An 18,522-nucleotide genomic window follows, 5' to 3' on the forward strand; every position below is an offset into this window, starting at 1 on the left:
GATAGTTCAACTTCAAGCATAAATACGGTTTTATAATGGCAGAAGTGTTCCCAGTTATTTCCTGACATTAAAAGAAATCTGCCACTAAAAGAAATTGTGGCAAATTAAAAACTTGAAGCGACTTTTTCCGTAACACCTGCTAATGAGACCGATTGATATGAAGAGGTGGTTAGGGCACAAACAGCCTCTTCATCAGCTTCATCCAGTAAAAGAACCTAACTTTATAGCTATGTTATGTAACAATGTAAAAACTCTATATAACTGTCCGTGCCCAGGGTCTGATGTCACTTGTCACTTTACCCCTGAGCTAGCTCTCTGGAACCTGGAAGAATCATCGCCGATTTGTAAGGTTATGACAAATTAGTTTTCGTTTGTGTATTACTTGTGTGAAGTATTACACATCAAACATATTTGTCATAATGACCGCGTATGCTGGCGGTAATTGTTACAATATGAGCGAGGACGATTGATGGTTGATGACTTGTTTTACTTCTGACTCGATGGTATGAGTTCTCATTTCTCAAACGGCGTGACTATGCTGTTAGTTGCTTAATTCTGTTTATACAAATTACTAAACTATAAAGTTCCCATTTTATTTATTATCAGACACAAAGGCTTCCACCTTCGGGCAAAGCTTACTGAATGTTACATTGCGCAGTAGTAACCAGTGAAATCGATCACGTAAAAAAGGGGGTCATTGCAAAACAACACAAGAGTAATTATAGGCACACCAGTTCAAGCGAGGTAATTTATCTGACGTCATTACGCAGTCTTAAAAAGTGAGTGATAAAAGTAACAACTCATGACTCGTGACGTAACCGTCACAAGGTTGTGATACCATACCATTCTACCTTGCAATATCATTGGGCTTGCACATTTTTGTCATTTTTGTGATTTCAAATGGCAAAAAATAATTTTTTGCCATTTCACAGTACACCTGAAAAAGCAAGCTTATGCTTGCGAAAGCTCGTGTCGAAAAATATAAAGTTAACCTTAAGAATGCCAAAATATATCCTGTTTCTTATTTTACTTTAAAATTTGGTTAACACGGTTCAGACAACATCAACTTGTGTAATGGATTAAGATTTTATGCACATGTGATTATAGCAATAAGCCAAAATTAGAGGTTATACCATACGAGAGGCAAACCTTCATAACGAAATGGTAACGCCATGGTCATACCACAGAATACCAACAACAAGATTATTGTATAAAATTTATACAATCTCTAAATAATCTGCAGATCTTGTCGTCAGATTTCTATGGTCCTACGTATTTTTATTATTTAGAGAAATCCCCAACAAGTACAGCCTAGTATCGGATAAACAAACATCACCGTAATTTCGCTTGCGCTTTCACTGACTGTGTCATGTCAGAATGTGTTGTGCTTGTCCAGGCTAAAATCGTTTTCAAAAGTATGCGATAGGCCGAGTGTTGACTAATGATGAATATCAATATTGACGAAATTGCTGAGCCAGATGGGGATCCACCAGTCAGACGAAGACAACCAGACGGCAATCCACCCATCAGACCTGTTGGGCCTAGACAAGTAGGCCTAGATGAGGCTGCTGCTAGACCCCAAGAAGCTGAGCGGAGAGATGCTGCCAACATTGACCTGTGGAATATGCGAATGAACTTTGAGGGAAAGCCAGCTGTTATAGCTACTGGTGGGCTGGTGGCTGTGGGCGCTTATGTGGTGATAAGAATCGTAAATAATCCTTCGTCACTGGGCAGAGTTTTCAATTATTTTGAACGCTCTTGTCATTGTGTCCTTCAGCGAATTGGAGCAGGGTCTTTAATGATACAACTGGTAACGGAGGGTGAAGATGCCCAGAAAGAGTTTCTAGACGCATATTTTTCTAACAAAATGTTGTCAGCCATTAGAGAGATATTTGAGCAGGAGTTAGATCTCACAGTTGGTGATTTAACACTTGAACGAGTTGGGAAAGTGGAAGGTAGCAGACAGGATTTTGACGAAATCATGGAAGAAGCAAAACTTAATCTCAAAAACTCCAGTTACTTGCAAACAAAATCTGAGGTAAGTGCCTATTTACCTAATTTGAAAAAAAATTTACATATATCTCAGAATGGGAAGTTTGGTATTTTTGGGTGAGAAATCCCTCGCACAACAAGGTGAAACAATAGCAATTATATTTCCTACACAATTAGCTTAAGTTTCTTGCGAACTTGGAAAACTTTTCAATCTTGTTCATATCTGGGCTACGATATGATACTGCAGTCTGTGCAGTCAGTACCAGTAATAAGTTTTTTGAAGTGTTTATTTCACCATATAGCTTATAGGCCCAACAGCCTGTTGTTAAAGATAAGTGTTTAGGTGAATGTGTGTCCAAAAATGTGTTGGTGTTAGATTTAGATTAGAAGATAGATTTAGGTTACTATGTTTTAACATTTAAGTTAGGTTAACAAGGAACTGTGAAAAATACCCTTGAATGCACAATTTTTTCTAATAAAATAGTGGCAGCCTTAGTTATCTGATAGATCTAGTTTTATACAATTTGCAAAGGTGAGGGCTATCGTATATGCTACTGAACGAGGAATCATATTATTGTTTGAGTTTTTTTATGATTTATGTCTATGTTTATTTATTTTGTGTTTCTATTGAAGTTTCGTTTACCTTAAACATAGGTAAATTAGGCATTTAGCAAAACATTTCTTTTGTTTTTTTATATAACTGATATAGCAAATTCGTTTTGTTGAAAACGTTGTTCTGGTTTGTCTTAACTTTTGAAGCTCAAATAACTTTCACGACTGAATTTCATTGCAAGCATTGCAATGAAACTTGCCCATTATTTTTTTAGATTGTACTAGCTCAGCATCAAATCTTGGAGGACGAGTCACGAATCTTGGCTCAAACAATACCGCAAAAGACCGACAAGCAAAGCACATTGGACACTATAAAGTACATGGCCTGTAGATGTGTACAAAATCATACTTAACTTAGCAATTATTTCATTTTCTTGTCTTTGGTTTCTATATATACGTACAATATACATGATGGAAATATCCTTTGCATCTTACACATGCATTCGTACTAACTACTCATTTATTACTTTTTCTACAGAAAGTTACAGGAGGACTGGAAAGCTAAACAGGTACAACTATTAATGCTATTGTTGCAATGTTTATCTTATTGTGTTAATTTGAAATCAAAGCTAAACTATGTATGCCGTATTATATATACGTTATTTACTTGATTTCACAACCGTGGCTCATAAAGTTTTTTGTATTACCATTTTCGCAGCTTTCATACGGGCGACTTACACTTGAGGGGGGCTTACATTTTCTTAATCAAACCAAACTTTTACCTATTTGCGATATTGTTACGGAGAATAGAGAATATGCTGTATAGTGAAAAAACTTACTGTTCCTTATGTAACCTGTTTTTGATAGTGTAGTAGACGTTAGAAAGTTTATTGCAGAGGTTTTCTGTAGCTTATGTTGCTGTGTCGCTTGCTGTGCCATTACATGTGACTTAGAATCAGCTTATATATATTAATTTCTTAGCATGTATAAATGCGGCTTACCATCGATGGGGGGCTTACATTCAAGTAATTACGGTATAATGTAAGAACTTCCTGCAGTACGGTATTACATCAAACAACCTATGCACAGCTGCTTAACTTCCAAATTATTTCCCTTTACTGTTATGTGCTGATGGTGTAAGGTTTTGGATGCACTTTTACACCACCGATGCTTTTCAAACACAAGCTGTTTGATAAGTATATAAAAGTATTTCAAAAAAGATTAGTGTTAGGGGTTTGTATTGTTCAAAATTTTTATGCCAATATTTTTCGTTGCACTACAAATTAATACTGACTTCATATATCGGTTATCGGTTTCTTTGATTACTAAATAATCGGTATCGGCTCTGAAAAAAAACCATATCGGTCGATCTCTAATTTAAATTGAGCTAGGAAAATTTAGGCTAGTAGGCGCTAGTGACTAAATTTTTTGCTAACCATTTTCCGAAAGCGTACATGAAGGAGAAAATGTGGAGCAAATTCTTTTAGTTAGTCATCTGCTCGAGGAAGAGAGCGGCTCCGGTAATCACTTGAGAGAAATCTTTAATAGTTTGTAAACTTTGTAGTCTAGCATGGCTAATACAATGCTAATATAACATTTTATATCACACTTCTTAGGAATAAACAGTCATTTTTCCTGCAATTAACAATGTATTGGTAATTTAGTATAAACTTAAGTATTATGTCAATGAACAGTAATAGTATTTGAGTAATTGTTATGAGTTACAAAGGGCTATTTATTTTGCAGTTATTTGCTGTTTACAATGCCCATGAATTTTTGACAAGCCCTGACAACATTGACTTGATAGAACGTGGCAGTTTTTCAATTTTACGAAATTGTTTTCATAAAAAACTGGGTAAAGTTGCTGTGGAATGTGTAACAAATAAGTACGCACTTAATTCCTTAAGGTAAGTCACTGCATGTTGCATGTTTTTCAAAAACTTACTATCACAAGAAAGATAAATGCCATTTTATCTCTAATGTAAGAATTCTATTGTCCGTTTTTTTGCTTATCCCCTCAGATTTCTAAAAACGCTGTCCCAACTAGATCGGGGTAGCACTGTAAAACTAAAACCTCACTTAATTTATGTTTAATTTTGCATTAATCTACATTTACGTTAAGTTTTAATTTTATTTTTTCTTCTAAAGTTTAATTTTCTAAAAACCAGCAATAGTGATTCCATTGTGGTGTTTATATTAATAATGCAATCATTTGACATTTAGCGATGCTAAAAAAGTTGAGATGGCGCGGGACTTAAGTGGCCTTCGTCACAGAAACATTGTGAGAATCCTTGGAATCACGAGGTGGCAAGATTCTGTCGGAATCATTTGGGAGTTGGTAGAAGGAGGCTCCTTACATGATCTTCTCATGTCAGATGCTGTGGAGGACATACCTTGGGCTTCTCGTTTTCGTATTGTGAAAGAAATGTTTCACGGTTTAGTTTATTTACATCAATACCATTTGGCTGAATCTGCATTCCATGGCGATTTGAAGCCATCAAACATTCTTCTCACAAGAAATCTTCTGGTCAAAATAGCAAGTCCGAGCGCCATTTATTCAATAATCAATAGGAAAATTGATAGTACTTCTCATACCCCTTTATATGCTCCTCCAGAATTTCTTCAAAATCTTACTTCAAAGAAATATTCTGCTTATGACATATACAGGTTATTCTCAATTTCAATTTGATTCCAATTTACACAAGAACAATTTTCCTGGCCTTGTTTGATCATTCTGACCTTTGCTATGTGTTGCAGCATGGGTGTCATTTTGTATGATGTCATCACTCGTCATCGAGCATTCAGTGGTGTTGATCTTTTCTTGGTATTAGAACTGGTAAAGCACCGGGGGCAGAAACCAGATATGAAATTTGTATCTCGAGTGGAAGGAGAGCTTTCTAGTCAACCAGACAATCTTGCAATCATGAATCTATTGAAGAATGTCATGGAGCTTTGCTGGAGTTTTGATCCAAAAGATCGACCTGATGCACCAACAGGTATATTTGCTTCCTGGTTTAAAATTGAATTTTCCATTTCAGCCCTTTTTTGTGTTTATGATATTTTTAATACTAACTTTTTGTATTGTAGTTTAATTTTTTGTTCGTTTAATTACTTTCATATAGTCTTGAACATGTTGAACAAAGAGTTTTTGAAAGTGAATAAACAACAGCTGGCTCTGGAAGCAAATTCATTGAAAGAGCAAATGAGTCATTACCTTAACGAAGAAGTTTCAAAAGTTGACAAAATTCCCTTGGATAACTTTAGGCCCCCGTTTGAAAAAGATGTTCATGTTATTGGCGACAGACCAGACCAGCTCCAAAACCAGACCATACCTTCTGCAGACCAGCAGACAGAAGGTAAAACGATATATTTATGCAAGTTGCTGTTGACATGTTTCTAGTTTATGTAAAAGAGTTGCGCTTGTTGCTATGAATAAAATGTCAAGTGAAGCAGAGCGTAATTCAACGGCATGGATAACTTACAAAACTATATGTGATGTTACATAAATAATCAGTATGTAAACACATCTATTTTGTGATATATGTGATACGATAACAACTATGTAAAATACAATGCAGTCCACTGTTTAGTTATCTAACCATCACCACTTTCATGGCACTCTGCATAAAGTTGCCTAATATTTTTCCATGTTAGTTATTTTAACAACATTTATCAACTATGTTTATTGGACATTGTCTAGCTCTATTATTGGATCATAATGTTAGTAGTCAAACATGTTGTTTTAGCTCCATTGCCTTCTTCTGCAACTACAGTGACCGAGATTGATCTGGAAGATTTATTACTTCCAAAACACTCCTCCTCTGATTTTATGACAAGCAGAGATGAAAGTTATCTTCTTGGTCGCGGAGGTTTTGGAACTGTGGTGAGATGCCAACTTTCTCATCTTGGCTCTGTTGCAGCAAAGTGTTTCAATTTCAGTGATGTAGGGAAAGGTTTAAAAAGTTCTATTAAGGATGGGTATGAATGAAATTGGTGTTTATTAATTTATCTTATTAATCATTTCCATGCTATAATTTTTAACTGAATGTTATAGTTACGTGGAAATGCCTTTGTTATAGACTTTATCCTGTTTATTGTCTATTCCCAGATTCTTGCATGAAGTGGAAGTTATAAGGAGACTTGATCACAAGCATATTGTCAAAGTTCATGGATTAACAAGTTGGTCAAGTTATGCGGCAATCGTCATGGAACTGGCAGCCAGAGGAAATCTTTTTGATCTAATTTTAAGCAAAAACATCAAAGTATTGCCGTGGGAATTAAGACTTCGGATTCTTCAGCAAGTGGCTTCTGCGTTGAATTACCTGCACCATTATGATTCAGAAATGACCATTATCCACGGTGATGTAAAGACGGCAAATGTTCTTCTGAGTCAGAATTTCGAGCCGAAACTTACGGATTTTGGTTCAGCCACCATCTTTTCTGCAACTGATGGCGTGTTGTCTTCATCAAAGCAATTCACTCTATTGTACTCGGCCCCAGAATTTCTGCTGTCACCAGATAAAAGTAAAACAACCAAGATGGATGTCTACAGGTTTTCGCTGTTGTATTTTCGTTTTGAATTACCAAATATGCTGTTTATTTATTTTTTTGCGGTCAGGCTGTATTGTTTTTGATTTAGATTATTATGAGAATATGTTTTGCTAATTTACACCTAACTATGTTATTCAGCTTTTCTATACTGGGCTATGAAGTCATAACCAGAAGATTGGCATTTTTTGCCGAGGCTAAGCCGAATCACGTTATTGCTGCACAAATAAAAGCAACTGGATTAAAACCAGAATCCAAACATCTTCATGAAATTGATGATGCTTTAGCCAGTCAGGTTGTTGACCGTCATATTTTCCATGTGCTCAAAGATGTAGTTGAAGTTTGCTGGGACACAAACCCAGATGAACGACCTGATATTACATCTGGTAATATTTGTACATCTTGCACTGTCATGTAAAGACTCTGAATTCTAAACACGCTACAGACAAAACTGCAACTGCAAGTTAAACTTTCTTTTTTCAAAACTTGAACAACTAGATTTTCAATTTATTCCAACGATTTAGTGATGGTTGTGAGAAGTACAGACATGACCTTTTGCTTTTGTGTAGTTTACAACTGGTTGACTGCTGAGCTTGACAATGTGGACCAAAGTAAGCTGGAACGGCAAATTCAAATGCTCACTCGGGGGCTTGATGTTACATGTGACAAGCAGAAGCAGGTTAAAATGCTACCCTTGGATGAATGGCGACCTGAAATGCCCACAACCACAGATGTACATGATAGCTGTGAGGACACTTCTAGTTTGTCATAATTGTTACTACGTTGTAGTGCATGACCACATTTATTTCACCTGCCTTCACAACAAGTCCTGAGTTCTTTTGTTTTAGTTGTGTTAACATGAAATCTATTTCGACCTTTAGATGATGGTGGTGAAACTAATACTGACTTTGTCATTGCGGAAAGTACATCGAGTCAGCCCAGTGTGTTTTCCAGAAAGCATGATGCTGTCACTCAAAAATCACAATTGAACATTCTACTTGTTGGTGATGAAGGGGTTGGTAAAAGCTTATGTGCTGCAAGGTTGTGTGGAATCGACGGTGACACAACTGCATCAAAACCAGGTAAAGGTTAAATGGAAATAATAGTGCAGTGATAAATATCATAAATGGTTCGAATATTGAAGGAATTATTGTGTCATATCTCATTCCCATTCAGGCATTCATGTGAGTGTGCAAATTGTGTATTTGATTTTGAAGTTTTAGGAATTTAATTTAATTAATTTTAATTATTTTTATTTGTATTATTTTATATTTATATTGTTTTTATGTTATTTGATTTGTAATAGTTTGATTTATTTTCATAGTGTTAGAAGTCAAGCAAGCATCTGTGGAAACAAACATGGACAAAAGCAAAGTTGATCTGCTCATTTGGTATGAATTTCTCACAACTTATGCCTTTTGTGTTGACCTCTAACTAAAATGCAGCAAAACATGATCAACACCTTGTTGTGATGCTTTGCATCTTATTTCAGGGACTTGGCTGGTAGTGATGTGTCAAAAACTATCATATCAAATTTACCAAAGTTTGATGGATTGGTTGCAGTCTATGACATCACAAATGCAAAGAGCTTCAACAATATCCCATATTGGTTGCGTCTTACTGGAAACGTGAGTTGATAAAATCAAATAGCAACAACAATAAGATGTATGTTTGGTTTCGATCTACTAGGACCATCTGTTATTTGAAAGCAAAACTAGACACTTTTAGCAAATTTTGTCCTATAAAAACGTACTGATACTAGACAAAAATGTACTTGGGCTTTAGTTAGGAAGTTTTTGATATTCTCCATATATTAAGTGTTATCATCGCACAAATAGCAATATTCCTTGTATAACATTACACTGCTACTTTTTGTCATCGATATTTCAATCATTTAACCTTCAACTAAATTTTTTCACTCACAGCTTTTCGATGAACAAATGTTTGGCTTGTTGCTAGGCAACAAATGTGACCTCGATGATGAGAGAATGATCAAGGAGGAGGAGGGAGAAGAGGTTGATGCTGTAACGTGGTTTTTATAAATTTAATTGACGCGTGTATGCGAAAGATTTATTACGCTGTCAACCAGCTACGTTTTAAGTAATTTAAAAGCAGTGTTCTCTAATTTTCAAGCAATATATGGCAACAGTTAAGTCAACAGTTGTTATTTCGGAGCATTATTAGACAGTAGTGTAGTGGTTTAAGAGTTATGTGAATGAAAGTTGAAAATGATTGGTAACATGAAGAGTGGAACTGTTATCAGAAGCATTGATACCTTTGCTAAGAACAATCAAAGTCCATCCAGTCGCTTTTGGCATCATTTCTTCCATATTTAAAACATATTGTCGCGTTTTAGCTTGCGCAGTTGAACGGCTTACAGTTCTTTGAAACAAGCGCCAAGGAAGCAATAAAAATCAACTTCGCTCTCATTCAACTTGTGTCTAAGATCTTTCTGGAAGGGGCTTCCAAGGTAAGAATAAACTTACCGAGTTAAAAACACCGCTTGCTTAAAGGTTTTTAACATTTCTGGTGCATTTTACAGGTCGGATCTACTTCTAATAAATCGAAGGATATTGGAAAAGGGCGTGGAATAAAACAGCCGGCTGACAAACCACTGCAGAACTTAGCAACTACTCAAAACTTTTCACCCTTGAAATTGCCCGATTAGTGGCAAAATGAACCACCTGTAACTCTTCATTTTATGCGACTAAAACACCTCTCTGCCAAAGAAAGATTTGAGCTTATGGAAACCACTGGTTGTAAAAATAATTTTGTCTTATAGAAATTTGTTTGCTGTAAACCTTCCACCTTTTCTTATTTTTTACTTCTATGCTTGTTTGTTACTTGTTCGCGTTTTTATTCATTAAAGCACTTACATTTATTCATGTCAGTATTCTTCCAATTTATATAGGTTCATATCATGTGCATTTTATTGCCTTCAAGTTCAATATTGTGGCACTAGATCTGTCAATATGATGTTTATTATTTCGTCCACGAGCGTTTAATCAGTTGGCATTTTTTTAATATTTGTGATTTTAAAAATCGGGTATTATTGAATCTGATTTTTGTTTAGTAAATATTTAGTTTTTTACCAAAGCGATTGTTGCGAATTAGACGTGCTATATTAGTTTGCTTTACAATAAATAGGCTGTGTGAATGAAAGGGTTAAATTCTCACAGGAAAGCGAGTGTTACTTTTCAGTTATTAGGCCAGACAAGTGCTATGAAATATATTTTATGTCGACGATAAGCGAATCAACGTTACAGACAAACTTTAATATATGCAAACATAGGAATTCTGCCGGTACCAAGCCAATTGTGACTTCATAAGCAAACTGATGCGAAAAACGAAGCCGTCATAGACGAATTCTACTGTATTAACCTACACAAATGCTTAGTATATTTATTATTTACCTTACCTCTAATTTGGGCTTATAATACCTTTAACCCTAGCTTATGCAATTTTTGATCTTTTCAAGAAAATTGCGAAACCGTTTTACAATAAAACGCATAAATAAACAAAACAATAATATCAAACCGTAACAATAATATCACAATTATGAAAGGATCAGCTTCAGTTTGACTTTGTGCTGACGGACGCAATTCACAAAATGTTCGACATGACATAATTTCTTACGTTGTATGTTCACTATTTGAATAACCATAATATTAAACCAAAGACAACACAAGTATCACAACCGCTCATTAGAAAAGCCTCATTGTCCTGTTTCCGCCACCGCCTGTATGTCTCTGGTGACTCTAACACAAGCAGGCATTCGAAAGCGAAAAGAAACACACGATCGCCGAGTTCGGTACCACCGCAGGGTTTGGGTGAAATCGACGCTTGAAGTTTCATATTACATATATACATCACACCATTGTGGCCTCATTGCAGGCAACACAGGAGTCGATTTCCCCGTTGGCGGGAGTCGAAAGCGCACCTCCCGGAAACGAAGACTCGGCGTTCAGCTCCGAGTTCATCTTCCCCAAACCCTGCATAACTGCGGGGCAGGAGTAGTAAGAAAAAGTCTGTTCCTCCATGCCCGTGGTGGGAACGGACTCTCCCGGATGGGGATCCCCCTCGTGTAAATCCTGTGAATGAGTGGAAAGCGTTAAATAAAAAACACATTCATGATGAAGTGTGCAAGCTTACAGGCCATCTTATTCAAGCCTAGATACTGCAGTATCTTTTGTAAACGAACTAATGAAGGTTTCACTTTTACGCTTAAAAGAATTAAAGTTAAGATATTTCAGGACGCAGAAACAAAAATTAAACAAAGAATTGTTTTCACCTTCGCAATATGAACCTGAACAGGAGGTGAGTAGCGGACGATGACGCCACGCTTGGCTTGTGGCGTGGCTGTTATCTTGTCTTCTTTGTGTTGGCCTGGCACGCTGAGTGTCATCCGGTAGGGTCTGACGGATTTGTCAGAACTGCAGATGTCTTTCACATTCTCCTGGAAGTTGGTGGTTGTAAAAGCGTAAACAAAGGGATTGATGCAGCTGTTAGCCCAGGCTAGGCAGAGAGCGTACGGGTAGACTGCAGAGAAGAACGGTTCCGAAAAGTAGAATGCATGCCACCATCCGGACACGGCTGAGTACAAGTTCATCATCTGAGCGGGCAGCCAACAGATGAAGAAAGCGATGATTACAAACGCAGCGAGTTTGGCGATCCTGTCTTTGCTCACGCGTCGGCTTATCACCTTCTTTTTCACGGTGATCACGATTTGAACGTAGCATACCGATATCACGATCATGGGGATCACGAAACCAATCATGGCGTTTATAAATTGAATGAAACCCATCGTGGTTTGTTTGTTGAGATCAGTGGTGGGTATGAACAATATGCACTGAGTGATGTTAGATTGATCGTTTCTTTTCAGAGCAGAGTTAAAAATCGAGGCTGCGGTTGGAGCCCCGGGTGTAACAACTCCGTCTGATTCTTCAGTTGCATTTACAGTGATGGCCGCCTCGCCGCCGGGATTAAGTTGTGGAACTCTCAACACTTGGTACAAGAACCGCGGCAGTGCCAGTAAAAGAGCCAGGCACCAGATTCCACAGCTGACCCATCGCGCCACCGTGCGGTTGCGAAATCGAGAGACTTGCGTGGCGTGCACTACCGCCAGCCAGCGGTCCATGCTCATAGCAACCAAAAAGAAAATGCTCGCGTACATGTTGATGGACGTCAGGGAGCCAGAGAGTTTACACATGCCCAGTCCAAACCACCAGTCAAATTTGTTGAGGTAATAATGACCCCAGAAAGGTGTGGTGCAGAGAAAAAGGGTGTCCGCCACAGCCAAGTTGAACAGATACGTTGTCGTTGGTGACCAAGAACTTATTTGACGTAACAATACGAAGAGAACCAAAGAATTCCCGATAATTCCCAAGAAAAATAAAATAAATATAAAAACGGCAATGACATAATTTGTGATCATTTTTACCGCTGGCTTCACAGTTCTTTAAACAACAAACTCAAGTGATAATAGACCTGTAATGCAACATATACCAAAATTAAAACTTTCTCCACGTTTCTTTAGTTACTAATAATAATAGGAAAAAGTGAGGCAATAATTTGGTTGTAAACTGCAGCAAATTCTGCTTATAAAGTCGTAATCTTTTACGGTAAGTGGTTAGGTTATATCGTATCCTGAAGGGTATACAGCAATTTTTTGCAACACCATTCATCGCCCTGTTTGATGCGTTTAGGGCAGATGACAAGGTTCTTTACACTTCGCTGATGGCTAATAACGCTGACGGTGCATGTTACAAATATGAATTTGCTGAATGTGTCATTCAATGTAAAACTGACTTCCAGACCTACGCTAACTATGGAAGACTGGTTCATCACTCATTGGCATAAATTATGTCGTAATAACTCTCATAAAATACCTTAATTTTGTTCATATTTCAACCTTTGCAGTTTCGTTGATGCTTTAGGCTCTGAAATTTGATATAGCCTGAAGTTACTCTTCTGATTGATTCTGACAACGTCGTCTACCCGTCGTCAACACTACCTAGGCCAATTGAGGTGTGTTGTCTGCTGGCTTGACGCCATAGTGTTCGTAGCGGCCACTTTAAAATATGATATTTGACCCTCATATTGTTCATAAACGTTCTTGCATTGTTTCGAAAGGCGACAAAAACGTGACATACGTTGGTGGCATATGTTGAAGCCCGAATAACTTTCTTTAAGCCTTGCAGCAAACCGAAAAATTAAACTGTACTGCATACTGAGGCCTCATCGAGCGTTCTTTCAAAAGTGCATGGCTTGAATTCGCATTCATTGTCCTTAAATTAAAAAGGACATCGACCTCCATCGATTTGGTCATTCTCGAACATTTTTTGAAATTGATTTTTTGGGCAAATGAAATGATTTCTACTCATTTGAACTCTTACACTGTCAGACTAAAAGTAAAAATCGATGCAGGCATAAAATTACAATTTCAACACAACCTGGAACAGACGTTTATGACCTACTTAAACTCTGCAGTTTGTTCACTGTTAAAGGTAATTAGGCATCTTGCCAATAGCTATTGCTGACAGAACGCTTTTATTTTATAACCGCAAGTTCAGGTAAGTTTAGGCAATAAAATAACTCCGGTTCGTGGTCACAGACGCAATACATTGGTGTTGAATTATCAGTAACATAACTTGCCAGGTGGTCACTGAGAACTAGGCTAACATTTCCAAGTGATTGGGCAATATTTTGCGGATAACGTCCAAGACTCACCGGAAATTTAACACCTCATCTGCCAAACTATGATCGAAATGTTCCAAGCTCAGCTGTATGCTAACAACTGCTTATTTGCAAGACTATGCCTATACAGGTTTGAGAATAAATATTTTATATCGTACATTTTTATTATGCTGTTTGTATGTTTTTCTTCTGTCACCCAATATTGTTTAAACATATTTAGCAGAATATTAAATTCTTATAATAAAAAATAGGGTTTATAGTTCTTTTAAGTTATTTAAGTTAGGTCTGCTTGATCTGATGCTGGACAATATACTGGAACTGCGCAGTGTATAACTAATATGACACAGATTCCTTTTATATATAGGTTGAAATTACAAACAACACTCGATCCGGTATTACTACGTCGATGCATACGTCAAATTCCATCTATTTTAACTGCAACAATGCCATTTTCTCCTAGTATCCAATCTTTGAGGTCAATAACAATAGCTTGCCTATGTTGTGCACCTTGCAACTGCCTCATGAACTTGTGTGACTGCAGAAAATATCTTCATGACATCACAACAATAACAACATGGTGACGTGCGTTGCGCAATCGATCCAAGGGGCTATTTAAATCGCTGTAGGTAATTAACCTTGCAACTGACGAAACAGGCTGCTTATAGCCTAGAACGGAACCGAGCAAGCGCAAAAATACGAACTAGAAATGAAGAGTTTGCTGTTTCTAAATAGACAATCATAAATCTTGTTGACATTTATTGCCATCTTCCCCATCTGCTACTGTCACACAACGTCATGAAGTTTCGCTTAACTTCCGTAACAATACCAAGCTGACAACTGAATCTATTACGTCATAATAAAACATCATGACTATGCAATGCTTCTCTCAACTTGACTCCTCTGGACAATCATTAATAAAATATATTAGCCTAATATTAACGCCACTGGCGATATACCGGTATCTCTTCTGTACAGTCTTTTCAACGCGTCTTGCGACTCGGCTTCTATATACATAATCGCATTTCCTGTAACATGTAATCTGAATCACGAAGAAAGTATGTATCGCCTTTTGTCGGAATAATGTTACGTCATAATTAATGCGTCTTGCGCGCTGACCCTATAACTTAATGCAGTATTTACACCACAGTTTGTTGTCTTTATGTCTGTTAATTATTATTAATAGATGGAGCGGAATAGGCCATTCCAGAAGACGGGCCAAACATTGATTGCTTCTGGCTTTAAAGGGCGATTGCGGTTGAATATGCTTTTCCAAAAGGCCAAGCTGACCTCTTATGACCCGAAGCATTACCACCCGCAAGTAATTTAGAAAACCGCTTAAGCCTTTTGGTCAACAAATGATTAATTAGTGCTATAGGCAGGGTTGTAATGTTGTCTTTATTTCTAAGATTTGCCCTCTGTTTGAAAGTCGGTGTTTTAGAAAATATTTTTGTCCTTATTTTCACTTGCGTCCTTATTTTTGTCTTATTTTTAGGGCAGAAGTTTCCGTATTGGGCATTTCGATACCTTAGCATGCCATTTCGGACCAATGGGAAGGAACAAGCAAACTCAAACTTAGACAAGACCTGACGTGAGGTGGAGAAACAAGTAGTGTCTCATCTTTTCGACACATCGCTTTCTCCTGCGGCCTTTTTGCATTGAATCGATGTGTCACAGAAATACATTCCATAACTTCTGATCCTCTTTAACCTTATTTTGTTTCCTGGTTGTCCTTATTTTCGAGTCCAGATCGATGGTAGACCTGGCTATAGAAAATTCTAGAGCAGGGATGTCCAACCTGCGGCCCGCCTGAGATTTTTGTGCGGCCCGTTAGTCATTTTCACTCCAAAAGTATGTACTTTATGTACCCATTTTTCTTGAAATTTAATAGGTTCTGCGGCCCATTGAATTATTTCAATTGACAATGCGGCCCACTATAATAAAAGGTTGGACATCCCTGTTCTAGAGTATAGAGTGATGCATAATTCATTTGGAAGCAACAGCGATGTCTCCACAACAAACAATAAACAAAAAGCAACATTAAATATTCATTATCGAGCGGCCTTTCATCAAAGTAATTGCGCATGCGCACTATCACATTTGGGAAATTGGAGTAACCGTAAATACGTATATCCATGCTTGGCAGGCATTAAACTTGCATGGTCTGATATTGCATTTTGGTGTAAAACGTTTTATGGTTCGCTTCTATTCTTTGTCTAGTCACGGCTTTGAGGTCACGTGCCATGAATTGATTCTAAACTGTAACGAATGTCAAATTCAACTGAAACGTATCAGATCGATTGCTCGAAATTGATTAAATCTTTGCGTGATTGAAGTGCGCTTGAGATCGGGTTGCACCGTGTCATGTCAAACAGATCTTCTTCTAATTTTCTTTCTTTGGTTATTGATTTGTTATTAATTACAGTTTATCATATTTTTTATAATTGTACTAAATTGTACAGAAACATGCCACAATATTTAATATAAAATAACATTGTTTGAAAGATAATAATCACTCCTTGTTCTTGAAGTGTCGCTCAAACGACAAATTGCGTTTTGAATTGCTTAGTTAGTCGGGGTTATCTTGCTGCTGCTAACGCAAGAGAGCGTTATTAAAAATGTATATTTAGCCGAATATAATCCACGGCCTATAGGTCACTTTTCAGTCCATTTTTACCGGCTTATAAGTTTATTCAATTGTTCTAACATTTGCAAAACAACAGGCTGCGGTCTTACGTCATTAACACAACTAATTAAATGAGTCCGCGAAAGAATTTTGAAAAAATCAAATATCGTCAAAAATATTTTGCAAATTTCAGTCATTTAGACACCCCCAATGAATACCGTGACGTTATTTATGACGCCATACATTTCGACAGAGGCCCCTTTTCTATTTCTTTTATTTACTGCTCATTGCCTGGAACAATTCTAACGCAAGATGTCCTTACGTTAAAAAGGATTCTGTTATTGCGAGATTCTGTCAAAATAAGTTTGGTTATAGCAATTGTAATAACGTCTTAACAGCCTATGTCGTGTCAATTTAACTACCTTAACAATGACATTAAAAAAACGCTTACCCAAAAACTTTGTGTCAAAACGTGATCGGTTTTAACCAGAAAATTTTACCACAGATGTCGTTAGAACCACATTATTCAATTTTAATTTAATAAACACAACAATGGTTTTGTTGCATGCACATGAACAAAAAGATTAATAAAAAATACCGCTGTTAGAGATTTAAAAATAAACGCTAAAGCATAACGCTTTACTGTTCATTAGTTTATCCCAATCAAGCTTAAATGTGGTTGAAATTGATTAGCTTCGTCGTCTCCGCTTTCGGTGGCTGAACCCTGTTGACCTGTGGCGACGTTGCCTTCTGTGAGCATGGTTTGAAACTCACTTGCAATGTTTTGTTGAAATATCCATACAGCAATGGGTTGAGGCAACTGTTGGCCCAGGCGAGACAAATGGTGTAAGGATAAATCTGATCGAAAATCTTTTTCGGAAAAAACTTTAAACTGCACCACCAAGTGAACGCTGCCAAAAGATTCATGATTTGATTTGGAAGCCAACATACGAAAAATACTGCTACGATAGCTCCAGCTAGTTTTGCTATTTGGTCTTTTCGGGCAGGGTTAGAAATCAGTTTCTTGTTAACTGTGATAACGATTTTAGCGTAGCAGATAGAAATTACGGTAAATGGAAGCACAAAGCCGATTGTTCCGTTGAGAAATGCGAGAAGTCCGTGCGTTAACCTCATGGAGTATGCTTCAGGCACCGCTAATATGCATTGTGTTACACTTTGTGGCGAACCTGACCATTGTGTTGTTGTCGTTTTGGATGAAACCATACTGTTCGGGACAGTAGCTAAATTGTCAGTTAACGGCAAGCCAACACTGGTTATGTTAAGGCTGACATTCTTGATTGTTATAGTCTTTGTAACTTGAAACACGTAGCGTGGGACACTGAGAATGCCCGCCGCTATCCATATGCCGTAGCAAGTGCAAATCACGATCCTGCGCGTGCGTTTCAGACCTAATGTGTGCGGGTGAACGACCGCAGCCCAACGATCTATGCTCATCGCCGTAATAAAGAAAATACTTCCGTACATGTTGACAGACGTAATCCCAGACATCAACTTGCACGAGATCTCTCCAAACTGCCAATTGAGCCCGTGTAGGTAATATAACCCCCAGAACGGCACTGACAGCAGGAAGACCGTATCTGCGACCGCTAAGTTAAATAAGAAAATCGTGCAGGATTGCCAATCGCGTCTGTTGCGCAAAAGAACGAGCAGAATTATTGAGTTTCCAGTGAAGCCGACGGTGAATATGCAAAATAGTATGATCGCGATTGCCGTCATCATTATGTAATCTCTTTCCTTTGAACTTTTATCTTTCAACCTTCCGAACCTCCTTTAAATGTTTTGTTGCCCCCTTTTGATTGCAAAATTTCCCAGAAACCTCGACGTTTGTGGACGCTCAAGCTCACACCCTACAATCTTTGAAATATACAAGTTTATGAGAAACTCAATTGAAAGAACTCAGAAAATTCTTGAGTAACAGCCAGTTTTTAATTGCAATGTAAAATTATGGACAGTATGCTAACTTACAAAGCCTTAATAAAATACTTATCATTTAATTTCATTTTTTTGAAGTCTACAGCGGTTATATGTTAATCCCCTGAATGTCGTGCTATCAATCAGCTTAAGGAAAGTTGATGTTATTAGTCCACACT

The 18,522-nt window shown here is 37.4% G+C and overlaps 3 protein-coding genes across 3 annotated transcripts; 1 reads left to right on the plus strand and 2 right to left on the minus strand.

Annotated features, from left to right (window-relative positions):
- The first annotated feature begins 1,310 nt into the window (after positions 1 to 1,310).
- Positions 1,311 to 10,254, plus strand: LOC143463432 (uncharacterized). The gene is made up of 17 exons (XM_076961899.1): positions 1,311 to 2,038; positions 2,820 to 2,920; positions 3,083 to 3,113; positions 4,291 to 4,451; positions 4,768 to 5,211; positions 5,302 to 5,540; positions 5,667 to 5,900; positions 6,291 to 6,522; positions 6,653 to 7,096; positions 7,234 to 7,478; positions 7,662 to 7,838; positions 7,974 to 8,174; positions 8,417 to 8,483; positions 8,585 to 8,720; positions 9,018 to 9,107; positions 9,449 to 9,562; positions 9,635 to 10,254. Exons 1-17 carry the CDS (start codon positions 1,442 to 1,444, stop codon positions 9,758 to 9,760), a joined length of 3,639 nt encoding a protein of 1,212 aa, XP_076818014.1. The 5' UTR covers positions 1,311 to 1,441; the 3' UTR covers positions 9,761 to 10,254.
- A 121-nt stretch (positions 10,255 to 10,375) lies between these two features.
- Positions 10,376 to 12,835, minus strand: LOC143463433 (type-2 angiotensin II receptor-like). Its single transcript, XM_076961900.1, has 2 exons — positions 11,384 to 12,835; positions 10,376 to 11,183 (listed from the first exon to the last, which is right to left on the minus strand). The coding sequence occupies exons 1-2, from the start codon at positions 12,524 to 12,526 to the stop codon at positions 10,962 to 10,964; spliced, it is 1,365 nt and encodes a 454-aa protein (XP_076818015.1). The 5' UTR covers positions 12,527 to 12,835; the 3' UTR covers positions 10,376 to 10,961.
- A 4,245-nt stretch (positions 12,836 to 17,080) lies between these two features.
- On the minus strand, positions 17,081 to 18,420 carry LOC143463402 (type-1 angiotensin II receptor B-like). The gene has a single exon (XM_076961868.1). The coding sequence runs from the start codon at positions 18,149 to 18,151 to the stop codon at positions 17,081 to 17,083; it is 1,071 nt and encodes a 356-aa protein (XP_076817983.1). The 5' UTR covers positions 18,152 to 18,420.
- Between the last annotated feature and the right edge of the window lie 102 nt (positions 18,421 to 18,522).

Source organism: Clavelina lepadiformis, chromosome 6 (assembly GCF_947623445.1).
Source record: "Clavelina lepadiformis chromosome 6, kaClaLepa1.1, whole genome shotgun sequence".
Lineage (NCBI taxonomy): Eukaryota > Metazoa > Chordata > Ascidiacea > Aplousobranchia > Clavelinidae > Clavelina > Clavelina lepadiformis.